The 20592-nt window shown below is 52.7% G+C and overlaps 1 protein-coding gene across 1 annotated transcript; it reads right to left on the bottom strand.

Moving 5' to 3' along the window:
* Positions 1-1149: 1149 nt before the first annotated feature.
* Bpifb3 (BPI fold containing family B member 3) lies at positions 1150-14080 on the bottom strand. The gene is given in 17 exon segments (XM_032902418.1): positions 1150-1179; positions 1963-2039; positions 2474-2537; positions 3258-3300; positions 4072-4139; positions 4611-4781; positions 6090-6143; positions 7509-7688; positions 7805-7896; positions 8605-8665; positions 9670-9733; positions 10930-11070; positions 11388-11492; positions 13035-13093; positions 13096-13155; positions 13157-13194; positions 13963-14080. Coding segments are annotated over 17 exon segments (1422 nt in total). The 5' UTR covers positions 14078-14080.
* Between the last annotated feature and the right edge of the window lie 6512 nt (positions 14081-20592).

Below are 20592 nucleotides of genomic sequence, written 5' to 3'. Positions count from 1 at the left end.
AAGGGTGAACCAGTAAATTCCTGTTCACTGTAAACCAGTCAATCTTAGACACCCTATTACAGTCCTTCAGCACCACGGACTGAGACAGAGTTCAAGGCCAGGCATTGAGATCTGTTTAGAAGCAAAGGAGTCTGCCTGGACCACTGAGTAAGAGCTTGGATGACTTCCAGCCATGTGCATTGGGTGATGCCAGAAAGAATAGTAAAGCCCACTGTGGATCTGTTTGAGAAGAACAGTAAAGCCCACTGTAGATTCATTTTGAGTGATGAGCTGGGGGGAGACCCAACAATGTGCCATCCCATAAGCTTAAAGCCTAGGGAACAGACCAGGAAGGAAGTGGAAAGAATTCTCCTCCTGCTTCCTGACAGTGGGCGAGCATCTCCTCTGACATTTCCCCAGCACCATGATGTCTGCCTCAGTTGCAGCCCATAGCAACTATGTCTCCTGGGGAGTTGTCACACTGATGAATGAAACTAACCGTCATGTGTGTCAAGCATTCTCTTGTTTTAGGAACTTCTCTGTCTTCTCCTTAGTCAACAGGTATCTCTCCAGGGCAAGCCTTACTCAGCCTTGCTTCATAGAGTTCTGGCTCCTTCTCTCCCTGGAGAACTTCTATTCAACCTCAAAAATTCAGTTTGTATGCCCTTCTGAGAGGTTTCCAAAACTCAAAGGCAGAGGTTACGACAGAGGGTGGGGAATGGACAACAGGGAGAGGCAGAGACCAGACAAGGACCAGAGGCTGCGTAGGCCAGCCAGGTGGGACTGGGAGTCGGCACTCCAATACCTAGACCCCAGATCCCCTCACCTCTTAAGAGCTCCTGTTTAGAATGAAGGAGATCATTGGAGGCCAACGCCAACAGTGCTCCTGTGTAGGCAGGGAACAAACCAGCCAGCAGGCACAAGACCAAGGGTCAGTTTATTGAAGCTGGGCCTGAACCAAGGTGCTGTGTGCTTTCTGAAGCAGATCTGCGGCTGTCCAGTCAACCCCATCCCCAAACAGTCATAATCACAGGAACAGGGGGCAAGGTGGGCCTGGGTGGGAGAGGAGTACTTATACTGCCACCAATGCATGCTGGGAGGGAAACTGAGGCAGAGCGGGCAGACAGATAGGACTCTGTGGTGAACAGGAAGAGCTGCAGTCATACTGCCTCATGGAGCCACTGTGAGCACGACCGCATTCTACAAGAAAAGGAATTCTCAGTTAGGTCTCTGAGCCCAAGGTCCCCTCATGTCTGCCTCACCTCATGCCTGGCCTCCTGCTCTGCCTGAGACCTAGCATTAAATGAGGGGTGAGAAGGTGAGTGTGTCTGGGCTGGCTCAGACTTAAGTTCAAGGGCCACTTTTACCAAAAACATACTGAATAAACCCCCTGACCTTCATCCTCTCACCTTAAAAATCAATACAGAAATCCCTGTTGTGCTCACTTCCTAGGGCTATCCCAAGACTAAAAAGTGTTCTGATTTGAAAAGCTTTGTGGCAAAATAACGATGATGACGATGATGATGATGATGATGATGATAATGATGGTGGTGGTAGTGGTGGTGGTGGTAGTGGTGGTGGTGATGATGATGTGGAGAAGGGATGGTATCATAATCTATTAGTCATGCCTGTCATACATAAACAACAATGAGGGAAGGACACACAAGTATTTACTGTCCATGGACCAAAGAACTATGATTCTGTGAGTATATCTGAGGTTTCTTCTTCAGGTCAGACATGTCTTAATTCAACAGAATTCTGTGATTGATTGATAATGTCTGCCATGGGCGAGGAAGGAAACGATAGAAATACGTGTGCCATATAGTTGCCATTTCTGAGGCTTGTGATTCTCTGAGCTATGTAGAGATGATACAGAGGCAGGTCAAAGGATGAGGCAGGGCATGTTTCTCAGAGGTGTCAAACAGGTCTCTCCAGGCCTCAGTTAAACTTCCATCGGGGGACACATCCATAGGGGAAGCTCACCTCAATGACATCCACTACTGAATTGGCAAAGTTGACGTTGAGAATTTTAGGCAGAGGTATTCCAACCTCCAGGTGTTCTGTGAAAAGAAAATAGTTGAAAACAAAGACGGGGGGGGTAGGGGTCTCAGACCCTGGTGATGGACAGGCATTTCTCCCTGTGGGAACTCAGCTTCTTGTTAGCAAATTCCTACTTAACCCACCATACCCCCCAAAAAAGATAAAACCCCTTTTCTACATCATGTTTGTGGTTCCCCTTCAGCCACACCACCTAGAAGCATCAGTCACTGAATCCCATGACATCTGTGGTCTAGCCATTGGTTAGAATAGCTATTTCTCACTTGACTGTGAGCACGTAAACAGAGTCCAGGCAAGGTTAACTCTGGAGGCCCAGAGAAGAGCATGATGGTGCTGGTCATTGCTGCATGGACGGAAACCCTGGCATCTCTCTGGCCTCAGTATTCCCATCAGAGTAAGGGAGTGAGCAGCAAATCAGTCTCCAGTTCAGCCGTACCATTGAGCTTCTGCATGTAGGCAGCCCGGACCACATCACTGAGCCATTCTTCTAGACAGGATGCCTGCAAGAGAGGATGGTGTAGGAGGGGCTTCATGGGAAACCAGAGGCCCAGAAGCCTCCCAAAAGCCTAGAGAAACTGTTCCTGCTAGGTAATGGGTCCCTCGGATTGGACTGTGTAACCCAGCAACACTCTGGTTAATGCAGGCTTCACCCTTAGTCTGGGATCTTTCAAGACATTCCCTTCTAGATGATTCTGTGAGTTAGGGCAGGTGTGCCTGTGAAAGAGAGAAGGGAATGTGCCCAGCTCTGGTAGAACTCTGTGAAGGCTGACCTTAGAATCTAGACAGTTTGGCAGCCCTCAGAATGTTCTAGAATCTGAAGCTGGCCTGAGATTTCAGAACCTAAGAAATCTGTGAGAAGCATGAACCTCAGGGCTCCGTGGGGTTCTGAAATGCTAAAACTTTCAGGGCTCAAAATTTTACGTGAACTTCCAGATCCTTGTGAGCCTTTGAATGTTTATCCATTGTGAGGATCCAAGACCTTGTAAGAACATGGGATTGGCTTTCCTAAGATCACACACACACACACACACACACACACACACTCTCTCTCTCTCACACACACACACGCATGCACATACACACATGCAGACATACTCGAGCACACACACAGGTTCACAGGTGTACACACACAAGCTTGTACACTGGGCCCACACAGAGGCAGCCTTGACCTTGACCGCTCCCCACCCACCTCTGCCAAGCTCCTTCTTCCAGGAACTTACGTCAAAAGGTTGGGAAAAGGAGGAGGCCAGCTGGACAGTCAACCTGGCAGAGAGAAGAGAAATGGTAAGAGGTCCTGGCAGCTCCTCACTCCCTGCTGACCCTGGCCCACCCCAGTCATGGCTTTCCCGGAACAGAAAAGAGGAAACGGAATTCCACTTCTGGACTGCTGTGTCACGAACTGCCACCAGGGGGCAGAGGTGAGCAGGCAGCGGACCTGGTTGAAGAGGGCAAAAATGGAACCTCAGGGAAGTTCCAGAGCAGAGAGTTGCATGCTGGATGCGGTGGCTCAGGACAGTCAGGTCTCAAAGACATCTGAGAAATTCTCTACAACTGGGACGGGGGCCAGACAGACCTCAACATAGCCAGCTGGAGAGGGAGGCCCGGATCATAGGCCCACCGCCTGAGCCTGGGCTACAGTGATCATTACAAACTGTGAAGTGCGAAAGTGTGGGGAGAATGGCATTCCACCTTCATCTTGGCTGTTTGGATTCTCCTGATGCTCCGTTAACATGGGACAGAGATGAGGGAACTACAGAAGTCGGTATGAGGCAGAAGCATCTGTCCCGGGGGCAGGCTCATTGCCAGAGGCAGTGTCTAAGCAGAGGGAGCCATGGAGGCTGTAGTCAGGGACCCCTCTTTGGGCCCTACTACTTGATCTGTAGTGACCACCACGACCCCTTCCTGCAGGCTCTAAGGTGAGACAAATCTGCTAAGCACCCAGCCCGGAGATGCTTACCAAGTGGCCCCTATGTTAGTCAGCCCCTTATCTTGTGTCTGAAGGAAGGGACAGACCCATCTAGGACCCCACATTACCGTTCCAAGGACAGAGATATGTGCAGCTTGGTGGTGGATGGAGCCAGGTGGGCATTTAGAGTCATGACCTGAGGAGAAGAGTGAGCGGATGTTTTCCCTGACTCTGCAAGGCACAGAGACGGTCACCCAGATGCCAGGAGAGCCTCTGACCATTCCTTCCACGGCAGCTCTGTCCTACTGTGGGACAGAGTTTGAGGTGTTTGGGCCTGCAGACTGGAACCTTCTGTTTAACCCATGAGGGAGCTAAAAGCTCTCCAGGGGTACTTGAGCTAGCCTAGGAAGGTGGAAGACGAAACAGCCAGGGCAGGCAGAGCACAAGGCATGCTGGGACCACCATGCTGAGACAGGAAGCAGGGTCCCCAGGAGACAGCTGAGCAGAGGCAGCGACTCCCAGGACTTACGGAAACAGAGTGGGCCCATGGGACCAAAGAGGGGCTAGGGGCTGGAGAGAAATTGGGTAAACAACAGGCTTGGTTCACAATGATGTGGGGGTCTTCCTGTGCAGCATGGGGCTCCCTGACCACCCCTCATCCACTTACCCCATTCATCTGGAAAAGAGCTACAGGAGTTCCTTGAGGGACAGAAGACAGCACGTGGATGGTGACTGGGATAGAGACTGTGGCCTTCTTGTTCTGCAGCAGGATCATGGGCGACTTCATTACCCGCAGCGAGAGCAGGAGGTGCTGACCAGGGGGCAGCTTCCCCAGGGCCTGGGAGAGACAAGGAAAGACTTGGGTATGAAGAGAGCTTAGAGGCCCAGTGTCAGAATTAGTCAGTCCACCATCACATTGGTCATCTACTAGGTAAGAGGCACGTCACTTGGCAGCAAGGTGATAGCCTAGGATAGCCGGCACTTTACCCCACCAAAGTGATAAGACTCTAACCCATGTGGCCACCAAATCAGGCTCTGTCTCATACACCAGCAAAATCTTCCCCTAGAAAGCTGAGCATGGTGGCACACATCTAAAATCCCAGTGCTTGGGAGTTAGAAACAGAAAGATCAAGAATTAAGGCTATCCTTGGCTAAATAGTAAGTTCAGGGACAATCTGGGCTACATGCAGCTCCGTATCAAAAATAAAACAAAAACATCAGCAGCTGTGTCCTGAGGGATCTCTGGTCGTCTCTGCCACCCAACCAATCTTGCACTTTCCTCCTGCCTTTGAAAGGTTCTCCTGCCTGTTCACCCCCAGGCCCCTCCTCTCCTGAGCCTCCTCTGCCCTTCAGCCCAGAGACTCTGAAGGGCAAGTCCCACCTTGCTCCCTGCGGCTGCCTGGAACCCTGCCCTTAATGGATGCATAGACCTTGTCCTCCAAACCCACTCAACACCCCCACACACACACATCCTCTGTTTCTCTGTCCAACGCCTCTCATGCTCTCCTGCTACTCTATGATCCCTAATGTAATATTAGTCATTTCTACTTCAGATCATTTCTAACTCTCGCAGCTGCATTGTGGTGGGTTCAGTCTCACGTGAATTACTGGGAATCTAAGCTCTGGGATCACATCCACTCTCTCCACCTCCATGACCCCTCTCCATTGTCTCTCCCAGGACAGAGAAGACCAAGAGCTGGAGTCATCTTCCAGTCTAAGGGATCCTTGAAGACGAATCTTAAGATTGATTCTCTGTGTTGATAATTCAGTAACATAGGAATCTGGACATGGGGTGCACTGGTCCTCAAACGCTATCATGCCTCTGTCCTCTAAGTGGCTGTGTAAACCTGATTCCCGTCACTTCTCAAAGAGTGGGTGTTACTAGGAGACTCGGAATGGTTAAACTGTGAGTGAGTAGCCTGGGAAGGTCCTCCTGTTCTCTGTCTGCTGGAGTTGCTGTGACCACAGCACCCAGGTGGCTTCCGATTGTACTATCAGAAAAGGATATGGTGTTAGTACTCCACACTTCAAAATGAATTTGGACTCAATATTAATCATGGGGAGATGCCCTGGGAAAACTTCTGGAGTCAATTCAGGAATTCAGGAAAGAACTACTCTGATGGATCCCCTAAGAGGGCCCACTCACCTCAGGGGCCAAAGCTGCCAGGTCAGTAGTTGTCAGCGGGATATTTCTGGGAACCTAGACATGAGAGCAAACAAGAGGTTAGTGGAGAATGAAGACATCCCTGGAAACAGGTGCAAGACAGGAGAATGAGTCCCCCCACCTCTGCTCACTACAGATGCTCCCACCTACTGGAGCCTGACCCTGAACCAGGTCCTCTTCCCAGTTTCCCTAGCGCACCCCACACAGCAGCTCAGTGGCCAGGCTAACACTGCCCTCACTTTATGCAAGCGATGCTAAGACTGCCCAGGCTCCATCCTTGGCTAATGATGACCCAGGATGAGCTGCCTGGTGTCAGAGTCCTCTCATTGCTGCCAGACCACACTGAGAAAGGCAGCGGGGCTCTTATCCATCACCCCAGTGGGCACTCATAAACATGACCACTTCCAGTCTTTATAAGTCATAGGTTCATAAAATGTTAGGAAATGTGGTCCCACTGTGCCCATGCCCCTTCCCCCTTGGAAACTAAGTAGTGGTCACCAAGATTGCTAAGCAATGGCGCCCCATATGAACCACCTATCAGAACAGCTCTGTTCCCAGAGCTCTGGGAGCACTCTTGGACTCAGTTAATACACCATGATGGCGGCAGTATTAGATGTGCCCTGAGAGGACTGTCCCATCACAATGCTCACAGCCCCACCCATGGGCCATTCATTCAATGACACATTCCTTTCTTCAGAGTCTGCTTTCTCGCCGGCTAAAGACTCCTGCCTCCAACTCTGGGCCCCATTCAGATCTCAGAAGCTACCTCTGTCCCCTAGGGACCCTTCCCCATCCTGTACGAGGTGATAGGTCAACCCTCTTGCCTTGGGCCTAAGCTGTATGTGAGGCTTCCAAATAGCTCAGAGCTCAATGCTCCAGGTAGGAATAAGACGCCGCTGGTGAGGCTTCCAGAGGCCAGGCCTTCTGAGCCATTGGGGCAAAGAGGGGCCAGCACAGAAGCAAAGAGGTCCCAGAAACTCCAGTACAAAAGTGCAAGTGACTTTCAGCAAAGTCTAAGCCTGGCTTTTCTCCAACCCAAATCTCCTCTTGAGAAAGTAGGCGGGATTTTAGCCATTCCTACTTTAGTATAAAATAGTGTAAACTCAAGAAAGATTCACTGGGTGCATGGATGGAAGGAAATCTGACTCTGTCGGTCCTGACTGTTGGGAGTGGCTTTCCGGAGAGCGGAGAGTTTAGAAGGCTTCAGCAGTGCCATGCAGTATGGAGGATTAGTGACGTGCTCCTCTAGAACAGGGTAGATGACAAGGTGTGTGCTCTAAGCATGCCCAGCCCCCGCTTACAGAGAATAGGCTCACAATATTGGAAAACCCAGCCTCAGCCCTGCCACTGCCAGGCGGGGGCAGACGTCCCAACCCAGCATCCCCATACACCACCACTCACCATCTCAGGGGTGATATCCAGGTCAAGGGCACCATTGGTTTGCAGGAGCCCAAACACAGTGTTGAAGAGGTAGAGTGGGACAGTCACTTGGGAGGTGTGGTCCTCTTTGGGGGGCATCTTGACTGGGAGGCGTGGCTTGGGGAAATCAATGACATCACCAGCTATGCTCTTCACGATGGGCTACCAGGCAGGACACAGAAACAGGTGGGTGTGTGACTTCTCGGCCTCCTGGCCTTGTCCAGCATCCCCACCCACTCCACCATGGACCCCCACTGCCCTGTCCCTGAGACACTCACATTTATATCCAGCTCAATGTACTGGTTGGAGATTAGGGGCAGTGTGGCCAGAGTGAACTCCACAGACCCCAGAGGCCCAAGGGGTACCAGGCCTGCAGGAAAGAGGGCAGACAGGAAAGACCTCAGCCCAGCCCCCAGGGACAGTACCACTGGCATTTATTGAGCACCTGTTGCATGCTTACCCTTTACCCAGAATTCATTTGGGTACTGCTTCACCCCCATTTCACCCCGCTAATGGAGGTCCACAGTCTGAGGGCACACAGACTGGGGAAGCCTGTGTTACTGCTTTCAGGGCTGCTGTGGCTGACCCATGCCTGTACTGCCCTGATGGAGGGGTGGCCATAGCACCATCCTGCCCTGCGTCTTCTCATACTTCCCTGAGCACAGAGGTCTCCATAAGGTACAGAGACAGAGTCACTGGGCTGCAGGGTCATGGCTGCCTTGCTAAAGCCCTCTGGGCCTGTGGCATTCATCTCCACAGAGAACACTTACCTCCCGTGTCAGCCTCAAGTGCTCAGTGAGTGTCTGCAGCAGCTGGTAGGTGGAGATCTCAGATGTGGGTGCTCTGAGGCTTCCCCTCCCCACTGGGCTAGCTGGACTCCTCCCTAGACATCCTCCCTTGGACCCCCTTCCTAGGTCTCCACCCTAGGGGTTTCCCAGAAGCCTCCCCACGGTGGAGTGAACAATCTAATGGAGTGAACAATCTAAGAAGGAAAAGACGCTCCCCACTCTCCCCTCCATGGCCACCTGCTCAATGTTGAAGGTGAGGGAACACAGAGGAGGGTAGGGCCCCAACTTACTCAGCGTAGCCCCCAAGAGCTCATTCACCACGCTCAGCACACTGTCTACCACAGGGCACAGCTGTACAGGAGGAGACAGCAGTCACTAGAGAGATAGGTGCACCCTGCTTGGGGCAGAAGACAGCTCTCTCTCTCTCTCTCCCCCAAAATGGCTGTGTGGTGCTGAGGCTCAAAGCGAAGCATGGCGTGAAGATGACAGGACGGGGGTAGCATACGGACACCCAAGCTCACATCTCTTACATGAACCCTGTTAGAAAGTGCTAAAGGTTGCAGTGACGGGGAAACAGTAGACAGTGCAGGGCCACTGGGGCAAGGTGACTGCTGACCCCTCTATGGTCGAGGGTCCATCCTGCCACCCAGTGTAGAGACAGAGGGCTTGTGGTCAGAAGTCCCAGTACCTCATCCTCCCTGTCATCCGACGGTCCACCCACCCTGCCCTGCACTCACTGAACCCTGTGTTGTGGGTGAAGCCAGCAGTTGCTTTGCCCACACAAGTGAGACTCCAGCCCAATGCACTTCAGTCTACAGTTGGGGTCAGAGACCAAGAGCCATCTGCCAAGGTCGAAATTATTGGCGGACACAAAAGGCAGGACTGAAGCAAGACTGGTGCCCCAAGCCCCGGGGCTGCACTGGAAGGAGAACAGATACAGGCAGCCCATCCTGCAGCACCGAGCAGATACAGGCTGGGCCACCCTGCAGAACCGAGCAGATACAGGCTGGGCCATCCTGCAGCACCGATCAGCCAGTTCTACAAGGAAGCCACAGCACAACACTGCCTCAAAACACAGTTCCGATCCCATCCAGAAGAATAACCAAGAATTCTGGCTGAAAGTGCTTCCAGCACACAGAGCCAGATCCGACACACACACACACACACACACACACACACACACACACACAGCCCAGGATGAACCTTCTTGAATCTACCCGAGGTGTTTTCTCCCCTCCCGTGGCCACACTGCTTCCTTCAGCCCAGGGTAGACAACCCACTCCCACCCACACAGCATTCCTCACAATGACTTAATAACTGACTGCCCTTGGCAGCCTGGTGGGAGCCATACTCACCAGCCCAGGCAGCACCTTGCACAGTGTCTGTTCCACAAGCCCAAAGATTGGTGTGGGCAGCAGCCTGGGTAAAGGAGACAAGAAGGCGAATGGCAGGGTAGGTGAACCAGGTCTCTGCCTCTCTCCCGTCTCTTCATTTTGTGAGGCTGACTGGAGCTTTGGGGACCTGTGTTTAAGCCTTGGCCCTGCCTTACTATGGGACATCCAAGTTTTACCTTCCTTGGCTAGGTAGCCCCACCCTATCCCATGCCACTGCCAGATGAGAGAGGAGGCCACACATGCCTACCAGACAGCCTGTGCTCCAGAACACCCAACAATTTATAGACAAGAGTCATTTACATGTGCGGCATTGTCTGATTCCACTTGGGGCTCAATAAGCAATGAATGAATGAATGAATGAATGAACAGATGGATGGTGGATGGATGGATGGAAGGATGGATGGATGGATGGATGGATGAAAGGATGGATGGATGGATGGGTAGATGGCCTAAGGATAAGCAATATCTGTAGTTTGCCTGTCTGGAGATCGTGTGGGTACAGTGTCACACGCCCACAGAGCCACATCCCAAGACAGCACAGACCCTGAGCTTGCTGCCCCAAGAGCATCAAGAGACACTAAATTTTAAGGATCCCAAAGCCCTGACCTGCAATCGCTTTACTAAAACCTTTACAGAGATCCCATACCCTATTCCTGGAGCTAACCCTAAGCCAGAAAAATAGAGGAGCTGAGGCTTGGCCTGGAAGAAAGATGGTGCCTGGGAGAGAGCGGAAGAATGGGCAGGGGAGGGTAGTGCAGTGGTCAGAGACTAGCTTCCATGCCTGCCCCATCTGTGTGTGATAGCTTGGGCAGGGGGCTCTGTGGGCTTTGCTTTCTCCCTGGAATGAGGCAGCTCATGAAGACGGGCAAGTGAGTGGGTATCCCACAGGAAGGGGACAATGTGAAGGTGCTTGCAGCTACACACAGGAGACACTGAGGTCCCAGCATGGAGATATGGTTCTGGGGTCACACTAGTCAAGGGTTGAGTTGGGGCTATTACATGCTGAGAGCAGACACAGAGCTTCTGGGAGACAGGGAGCCCCGAGTGGGACTCCAGGGACAGGAGAAAGATCATTCTGGAGTAACTGCGTTGTGAGCTACAGGTTGGTCTCAGGTCTGGGACAAAACAGGGTCTGCAGGACAGCGTGACATTCTCAGGCAGAGCTGGAGACAGGCGTCCCAAGCTGGACATGTGTAAGCTGGTCCCAAGCCAGAGACTCACCCTGACGTCAGGCTGATGTGGCCCAAGAGCGTGTTGCAGCGCTTAAGGATAAGGATGGGTGTCCCCCGAGGGCTCATGCCCAGTGCCACTTTCGAAGACACATTCACCTCTGCGGCCAGCTGCAGGAGGCCCACCAGGGGACTGCAAGATCCCCAAGGTGAGCATAGCCTGGCTCCCAGACCTTACCCACCTCACCATCCCCAGGCCATGCCCACTCCATCCTTGGGCCCTGTGGATGGCAAGGTCCTGGTCCCCAAGCATCTGCACCTCCCTCTTCCCCACCTCAGGCAACGGGAAGCTCCACGGAAGCCTGGGGGTCACCAGTGAGGTGGGGTCCTTTAGGGGAAGGTAATAGAGCAGGGGCCCAAGAGAAACAAGATGGAAGTGAGTACCCTGAAGGAAGTGAGGCAGAGGAAATACGGGGGCTGCTGTATAGGAGCTCCCAGAAGCACACTTACCCAGAGCCATGCAGGCTAACCTTGGTGTGCAGGCTCAGCTGCACCCCAACCCCCGGCAGCAGCTTGATTGACACTGTGGGCAAGGTTAGTTCCTCTATCTTCAACCTGGAGAGGGGGCGAAGCAGGCTCACTCCTACATACCCTGGGGCCTGGGTGGACCCCGAACGTCAGATCCCCCGTACGGTTCACGCTCAGCAATGTAACCCCAGAATCACAGTTGGAGGCCCTACTCTCTCTGGAAACCTCAGCCCCAGTTGTGTGACATTGGGCCCCGCCTAGAATACACCATACAGGGGATTTCTTAGTCAGGTATCCTTCTAGCTCGTTCTTGCTACTCCTGTCTAGAGCACTCACTCCTGACTATTCAACCTAGCACCCTACCCTAACTAGCTGAGTGCTCCCGGCTCTCCTGATTTCAGCCAGACATCCCCTCCTCCGGGTTCTCTGACTGCAGCTTGCAGCCCTGTCTGAGTCCTAGGGCACTGTCATATCCGGTTTGGGCACATCCTACAGCTCCTTGAAGGAAGGACAATGTGACATTCACTCAGCCAAGGAGGCATGAAGAGATGTGGAGTCTAATAACAGTGATAGCATTTATTGAGTGCTCACTGTATACATGGTTTTATTTAATGTTGTCTTGGTGTCCGTGGTGTCCAACCAGGAGGCTTCACAGCCCTACTCCATGGCGACCTAACTGTGACTGGGGATGTATCTAGGCTGCTGTGCCTCCGTGTCCAGATGTGTAAAGCCCAGACTCTGCCAAGATCTACCTCAGTGACTCAGAGAAGCTGCACTCTATGAGCCATCATCAGCTCCCTTGGTAGAATGTGGGCGCTACCTGAGGAGCTGCCATCTCCTCGTCTGACTGACTGCTCTTATTCCCTCAGCCATGGCCAACGAGTGCAGGCTGCAGTCAGACACAAGCACGCTCCCCTCCACCACTGAGTGAGCACAGTGGGGTGAGGAGACTGTCCCTGAGGGATGTCCCCCGTGGAGAGGCTTGACATCGCCCTATCTCAACACCGACTCACCAATGGTAAGGTCACCCAGAACCCCTGCTGGTGACTGTTCCGCTAAAAGTGTTAGCCACCTGTCCCTTTCCTCCATCCTAACGTGATCACAAAGCCCTGCTTATGTGAGGTCGTTCTGATGATGGCCCAGATGGGAATTCTGCCCCTCCTTGGATTCATAATCTGCCACGGTGACAAAGACAAACCAGGATCATGTGTGTTGTCTTCGGAATAAGTGTCACCCTGAAGGTGGGGAGGGTCTGAGAAGGGGCTCATCAGGGCAGAGTCTTCCGACCAGATCCCCAAAGAGATGAGGAAAGGAGCCTGACAGACACCTGGGTCAGCCCAGAGAAATAAGCAACCTTCCCGGGGTCACACAGCAGGAGGTTATAGTTGATGTCCTCAGTCCCAGCCCCAGCCCCAGCCCCAGCCCCAGCCCCAGCCCCAGCCCCAGCCCCAGCCCCAGCCCCAGCCCCAGCCCCCAGGTGTGGCTATCCTTGCCCTTCCTCGATCATAGTCATTTCCTTGCCACCCTCCTGCACCATCCTCACTGCCCAGCAGTGATCACAGTCCTTTGTCCCCACTTCCTGTGGAGACAAGCCCTCCTGCAGAAACCTTCGGAGCCCTGAGGCCTCACCCAGAGAGTTCCTCCACAAGACTAAAGAGGCCACCGTAGCTCAGCAGTCCACCTCCTCCGAAAGCAGCCCTCCTGCGCCCAGGAGACCCTGGTTCACTGATGTCACAGTCCCCAGCACATTTTTGCAGAATGGGACCCCCAACTAGGGAGTTCTGGATGGCTGCAGAGAGGGTGAGAAGGAGGAAATACTGATAAACTATCCTCTCGCCCTGAGGACCAGGACCATAGCTTTCCTTTGATCGTCAGAGCCTGCTTTCATTAGGATTGACACATCACATTCAGGAAGTGGGAATTCCTCCCCCTGGCCCCGTTTGTGGTACCTGAGGAGTGTCAGGATTAAACAGACACACCCCCCCTAATAATCCCTTCATCTACAGATAAACCAAAGACCAGGAAGGGGCAGAAGCTTGCCCGGTGTCCAATCAAATATGTTGTAAAGGCTAAGTTACACTTGAACTCCAGATCCCCGGCTACCCTGCAGCCAAAGTAGAGAGTGGACGCAGGGTTCAATGGCGGTGCCAGGGTGACCCCAATCCTGAGGTCCACAGCCTGGCTCTGTGACTGTGGGAAAGGCAGAGTAGAGGAGCCCTACTGTGAGTAGTAGCTCTTCACCGTCCTGTAACTATCACCCCAGAAACGTGAGGTGGGAATATGACCCACCCAGTCCTTTCTCCATCCCTGTCCCTAGCCCCACGTCATTCCACACACCCCAGTTCTCTGCTCAGAGGCAAGGACATTAGTGACCACTGGAGGAACTGGAGAGCGAGCCCAAGCTTCCTAAGTGTGTGCTGCTGGCCCCTCCAGGGTCCTCACAAAATACACCAGAATATGTCCACTGAGTACTGATAGCCTCAGCTCGAACATCTGTCTCTGGTGCAGCCAGTTGCAGCCGGGTCCCTTCCAGCCTGCCTACATGCCTCCGGCTCACCTTTGCCCAGTTCATCTTTGTCAATCCGAGCAAGCGTGCCCACTGTCTCAAGCAGCCCCAGGCACGGCGTGGCCAGGCCCCAGAGCAGAAGCAGGGCGTACACACCTGGCATCATCAGCTGCACACCTGGGTAGGGGAGAAGACGTTATTACCAGGTCTGCACACCCCGCCTGTCCCCTCCAGCTCTCCATCACCACCAGTGCTGCTGGGGAGCTCTCCTTCCTTTCTGAACAACTGGGGGTGCTCTATCTAGCCACCTCATAAGGGACACCACCTTCCGGTGCCTGAATTAGATCAGGTGGGAATACTGAGGCCCAGATATTGGAGGGAACCAAAGCCACAGAACTAACCACCAGCGGGACCAACGTTCCAGTCTGAATCCATGTGACTTAAAATTTGTCATATGACCCCGTGAGCCTGGCAGGGTCTAGGGTAAATGCTTCAGGGGGACCCTCCGCTCAGTGGCTCCCAGTACCCATGGATGAGGCCTAAGGCTTCTCTTTGTTATTTACAAACTTCTTTGACCACCTGAGTTCTAAATATACTAAATCCTGCCCTACCCCAGGGCCTTTGCACTTGTTATTTCAGTTGCTAGACAGTCTCCCGTGTGTCCCCTCATGGCTGATGCCTACTCCATCAGGCTCACTGCCTTCTGGGAGAGGCCTCTCTTTTTGCCTTGTCTGGAGAATCCTGCCAATCACTGGGGTGTTTATTGAGAGATACTTCTCATAAGTTGCATTTATGCAAATGAAACCATATCCTTGTTGGCCAACCCTGTAAGCTACAGGAAGGAGGAGACTGTGTCTTGGGTCCCAGTGCAGCTCCCATGTGCACTGGAAGAGTGCCTGTCATGGGGTGAGGGTGGGACCCAGAGGCTCTTCACTCACCAAGCTCTGCTACAGACTGTCAACACAGAGCAGGCACCTTCTCCATGGCACAAGGTGTCCCATGGGCACCACATGACCCAGCAACAAACTTGACTGTACATCTTGTTTACTAGAATCTGGCCCTGGGTGACCTTGTCACCTTAGGGTCTCTCACAGAAGGAAATACCACCATGGTAGGAGGCCAGTTAGAGAAAGGGAGGCTAACCTGGATCTCTGACTGTGGGCAGTTCTGGCCCCAGCCCTGCCATCCCTGCCATGGCCTTATATAGCAAGGACCCCAGTCTGAAAGATGGGAGAAATTCTGCCCTGCTACCCTCTAAATACTCCTAGACCTCTCTTCCCTCTGAGAGTGATTAATTCTGTGCCCATTGTTCAGATGGGGCAGCAAGAGTGACACAATCTGTGGACGGGATTAGGATGGGACCAGGTCACCTGGGCCACCTTACCAGCCTGTTCCTCCTGCTCTGTAGGTGGGTTCCCAGCCTCCTGCCAGCCTCTCTACACCTGAGCACAGGGGCGGCCCTTATATACCCACAGCAGCTTGGAGAGACAAAGGGGGCACAGCCGCCAGAAACCCGTCAGTATGTCAAGTCAGGAGCAAATTGCGGTTTTCCCCGAGGGCCTGAATTAAGCCTTCCTTCTGCAAGGAGAGCCAGGGGCTGGGGTCAGCGCCCAGAGGCTAGAAGAAATGCATAGAGGCCCCAGAGGACAGCCTTTCTCCCCAGCTGAGGTGGGTGAGGCTCGGGCACCCCCAGGGAGCTCTCTTCAAGTCCCTAACAGCCACTCCAGTAGCACAGGGTCCACCTTGAGTCACTCGCCCACCATCCTAAAAAGCCTGGAGGGAAGGAAGCTGCTTAAAGCGACTGGACCCTCTTGATCTCTAATCCAGCCCAAGCCTAGCATGGAGAAGTCCAGGTCTGGGGAGTGGAATTGGGGCCTACGTGGGGAAGGGTCACCATCTCCAACCACCCCTCATGGCTTGGGACCCCCCAAATCTGAGAGAAGGCAGGATCAGGAGAATGGTGCATTCATTCATTCATTTATCCAATCAGTCAGTCAGATGATCAGGTACTTGTGGGGCGCCTATTGTTTACCAGATGTAGGGTATCCCTATGAACAGAAGAGCAGCCATGCTCTCAGGGGCTGCCACACCGTTTGGTGTTTCAGCAGTCATAAATTAAAAGTGACAAATGATAATAAAGTTAATCTTATACTGTGATTCATTTAACCACACACGGCCAGGAAGTTCCCATTTAATGTGTCCTGGGCAGAACAATGGGCATGAGGGACTTTCTCATATCTTATCAAATCCACTTACAATATTCCAAACTTGGATTTCAAGCAATGACAGCCTGTAAGCACACAGCCCTGGAGGGAACACACACACACACACACACACACACACACACACACACACACACACACACACACGACAGTCAGCAGCAGCCAGGGCCATAAAACAAGATTGTAAGTGGTGTTGGGGGTACTAAATATGGTGGTCAGATTCCCTGAAGGGGAACAGAACCAGCTTGACCCAAAGAGGTAAGGGAAGGGAGTCCGATGGGTACTTGGGGGAGGAGCTTGCAGGCAAAGCAGTACTGAGCCCCGGGGTGACTGCTCAACACCAGCAGGGAGGCCAGTGGGAATCATGGCGGTGTGGCCAGCAGACTGCACTGTATACCCACTGCTGTGGCTATTTATTTTTTTTTCAATCTTTTTTTGAGACAGGATCTCTGTAGCCCAGGCTGGCCTCGAACTTGTGACAATCCTGCCTCAAGCCAACCAGTGTGGAACACAGATGCGAGTCACAAGCCTGGCTGGCTTTGGATTTTATGTGCACCCAGTTCTTCAGGTTTCTGTCCCAGCATCACCTCCTCCAAGAAGTCTTCTGGAGCCCTAAATGGAATGAGGTGCCACCTCTGAGCTCATCTCCATCCCCTGAGCCTCCCTGTCTGATAGCCTGTGACACTCAGGTGGTCACTGTGCGTCTGTGGTGTGCCCTTCAGGGCCTTCCGGGAAGATGAGGAAGATGTCCCTTGGCCATGTGTCTCTGAACAGGAAGTGTCTTGAAATACAAGATCTGAACAGAAAGGGGTCCTGGGTTCCAAGGGTAGCTGGATGGACTTTAGAACTTGATGCTCACAAAGTCCCCTGGCGCCCCCTCCAAATCAAGGCCCACCAAAACTGACCACTGTCCTGACGCAGTGGATGGGGTATAGAGCACAGTGATGCCCATGTCCTTCTGTGGCCATGTGAGGACCAGTATTCCTCTGCCAGGGGCTCCATGGATGCTCCACCCATACCCATCCTCTGCTCACAAGCCTTGGGGCCTTCTGACAGTTGGCTATGATGAATGAAACTACGAGGTACGTTGTTGTGCATCTTGCGCCGAAAGCGTGCTCACAGTTTCCGTTTCTTGTGTGAAGTTAAGAGCAGAGTCCACAAGTCTCTCACAAGCCTGTGTAGGAGTGAGGGACTATACTTCACATGACTGCAACAACTATGTCTTTCCTGAGTGGCCATGCTAAGTGGTCCCACATCCCGACTCAGGTGTGTGAAGGCTACCATTGCTGCTGCACCATGCCTTCCAGCACCTGGGAGCCACAATGCCTCAAAGACATTTTGAAGGAGAAATAAGGAACAGCATTCACTTCCTGACTGTGCACAGTCTCTGCAGGTGCAGCCACGTCTGGTGCCATCCTGACCCAGTGATCTTAATTCTATTGTCATGTCCTACTCCGCCAGGAGCCAAGGGCAGGCCAGAGGGAAACAGCTAGGCCAAGACCATCATTGTCCAGCCTCAACCTCCAAGTCACTGCCCACCCCGTGAACTACATAGACACAGGAACATGTGGATCCAGGGAACCACTTAGAGAAGAGCACTATTGACTTGCACGACCGTTACTCGACGTGTCACAAAGATTGCTGTGAATCTGAGGTCAGCCTAAGCTAAAAGAAGCAACACCCCTGAGCCCTCTCATTGCACACTCACCATCCTGACCCGCCTGGCCCAGCCTCTTGGAAGGCAGGAAAATGGTACTAGTTTCTGCCTCACGCTATCCTTTCCCTCTCAGGTCTACGCTCCCTACCCCAAGGTCCCCATCCCTACTTGCAGCCCAGAGATTCCACCACTGCTTCTCACAGGGTCATGGAGTGGGCATGCCTGGGAAGAAAATGCGTTAAATTGCTGTGTTTGGGTCCTACTTTTCACAGACCTCACCCAGCAGGCTGAGAGCAGAGGGCTACTGTAGCCTGCACATTAGGGAAGGTGGGATGCAGGCCTGGGGATGGTTCTGGGAACCATGGAAGGAATCACGTCACAGGAGGTGAAAGACAACCTCTCTGGCATTGGCATTGGACAATCTGGCATTGTCCTTAATGGCTGATAAGCCCTGCAGAGCCATTTTCACCGTATGCAATGGGCTCACCTCCTGTGACTGCTCCCACTGTATGCAGACTGGTGCTGGACACGAACATTTGGGAAGGGGGAAGGCAAGAGTGCTGGAGATTCAGATGATGGACACATCCCAGAAGGCACCTGAGCAAGCGGTGGACAGAGTGGAGAGGCAGGAGCGGTGGGACACGACATTGACGAGTGTCACAGTGTCCTTCCAAGGTCGGCTATCCCTGGAGCTTGGTAGCTATGGCTCAGCACTGAAGACCTAGCTCAGCTCCCTGCCTGCTCTAGGACCTTGCACCTCAGTTTCTTTACACGGTATATCCAGTGCTCAGAACTTAGAGAGGAGCAGGGAAGAAACCGGGGCTCAGATATGTGTGTGCCCTCGAGGAAGCTGCCTTGTTTCTCAGAGCCTCCCTTTCATCAGCTAGGGCTGGGGAGTCTTGAAAGGTGAGAGATTCCCAGGGGCAGAGGACATCTTTCATAGATTCCCCCAGGAGTAGGGCAGGGCTCTCTTGCCAGGTCTATGTTCTTCTCAGAGCCAGTCTGAAATGTCTGACCACACAGCCAGCACCCAGACCTTTTCCTACAATACAGAGACCCATATAGGAGCTGCCGTGTGTCAGAGGCTACACTGCCTAGGGTCCCAAGAGAACCCAGTCCTCCCCGCTAACAGCATTGAGCCTTGGCTTCCCAGTTGCACACTGGACCTGGGAAGGCGGCTGTAAGGCTGTAAGTGGCTGTGTTTTCTTGGACACAGTTAGAGCCTGGGAGGAGTCTCTGACATACCCGTGTCAAGTGTCACCACCCATGGATTAACTAGACATCAGGACCTGCCAGCTTCAAGGTTGCTATTGTCCCACAGCCCAGAAGATGACGGTTGAGGGGATTAGGTGGCGGTGAAGGACAAGGACATGGCCCTGGCATCCGGGGCTTCCTCCTCTGTGGTATGGATCGGTGCCAGACTGGAACAGGGCCATCTGCTAGGCCCCACAGACTTGAGAAACACTGGCCTCCTGGCCAGCCTCTGCATTTGCACAGACCTGCATGTGCCAAACTTCAGTGCACCCAGACCCTTCTATCCCCAACTCCTACATTGAGACTTGTCACATGCAGGCACAAGTGTTGTGACAGATGTATACACGAGAGTATGGGTTCACAGACACTAAGCCAACCTCTGATAATCTCTAGAGCTGAGCAACAAATAGGTCATAGGAAGTGCCCAATACACATATTTTTCAAGGAAGTGGCTGGGTGTGTGTGTGTGTGTGTGTGTGTGTGTGTGTGTGTGTGTGTGTGTGTGTGTGTGTGAGAGAGAGAGAGGGGGGGGGGGAGGGAGGAAGGGAGAGAGAGAGATCTTTATACTCTACTAGATTATACTAATTTTCAGCATCAATTTAAAATATACATGTTTAGCTTCTCTATGTTTAAATGTGCATTTAGATTAAAAAGGAGTCAGTTTTAAAGTCATGGAATCAGGGATGTTGCTCAATGGTAAAGCACTTGTCTGGCTTGTATGAGGCCCTGTGTTCCACCCCTAGTACCAAAAGAAAAAAAAAAAGGAAAGAAGGAAGAAAAGATACACATGCACGCGCACGCACGCTCATACACATGGAATCCTAAGAAAAGTGATGGTAGACAGAGGGGAGACACAGAAGCACCTGTCCACACTGCGTGTCAGTGGGCTGGAGTGAAGGAGTACGCAGATGCAGACACAGGCAAACACTGCAGATACACAGACCACTCTTACACATGGCCTTCTGGTGTTAATGCTGGCCCCAGATCCCAAAGCTGCAGTATACAACCAGACCCTCACACTTCCCATGATGCCCAGCCATGCCCTGGCCCACAGATACCTGCTCATTTTTCTTGCGGCCTCAAAGTCCCACTTGAGCTAGCATCTTATGCCAGATACTCTCCAAGCACTGCCTCTGGTGCCATTCACATAAACTTTATAGCCTGCTGAGATTGGTACTGGCATCATCTGTGGTGCAGGTGAGAAAAATGAGGTTCCCATTGGTGCCATGATTCAACCAATACACATGGCAAAGAGGAAGAATTGAATCGAGCCAAAGCAGGCCAGCTGCTGAGACTAAGTTTCAATCCCAACCTTGCTATGGTATGCCCTGATGTGTCCTAGTGTGCCCTGGTGTGCCCTGATGTGCCCTAGTGCGTTCTGATATGTTCTAGTATGCTCTGACGTGCTCCTAGTGTTCCCTAGTGCATCCTGATGTGTCCTAGTATACTCTGATGTGCCCTTAGTGTTTCCTGATGTGCCCCTGATGTGCCCTGATGTGCCCTAGTGTGTGTCCTGATGTGCCAATCAGGCCATTCTGAACCTCAGCT

This window comes from Rattus rattus, chromosome 5 (assembly GCF_011064425.1).
Source record: "Rattus rattus isolate New Zealand chromosome 5, Rrattus_CSIRO_v1, whole genome shotgun sequence".
In the NCBI taxonomy this organism is placed as follows: Eukaryota; Metazoa; Chordata; class Mammalia; order Rodentia; family Muridae; genus Rattus; species Rattus rattus.
Note: the sequence above shows the minus strand (reverse complement) of the source record. Positions and strands in the feature narration are given on the sequence as shown.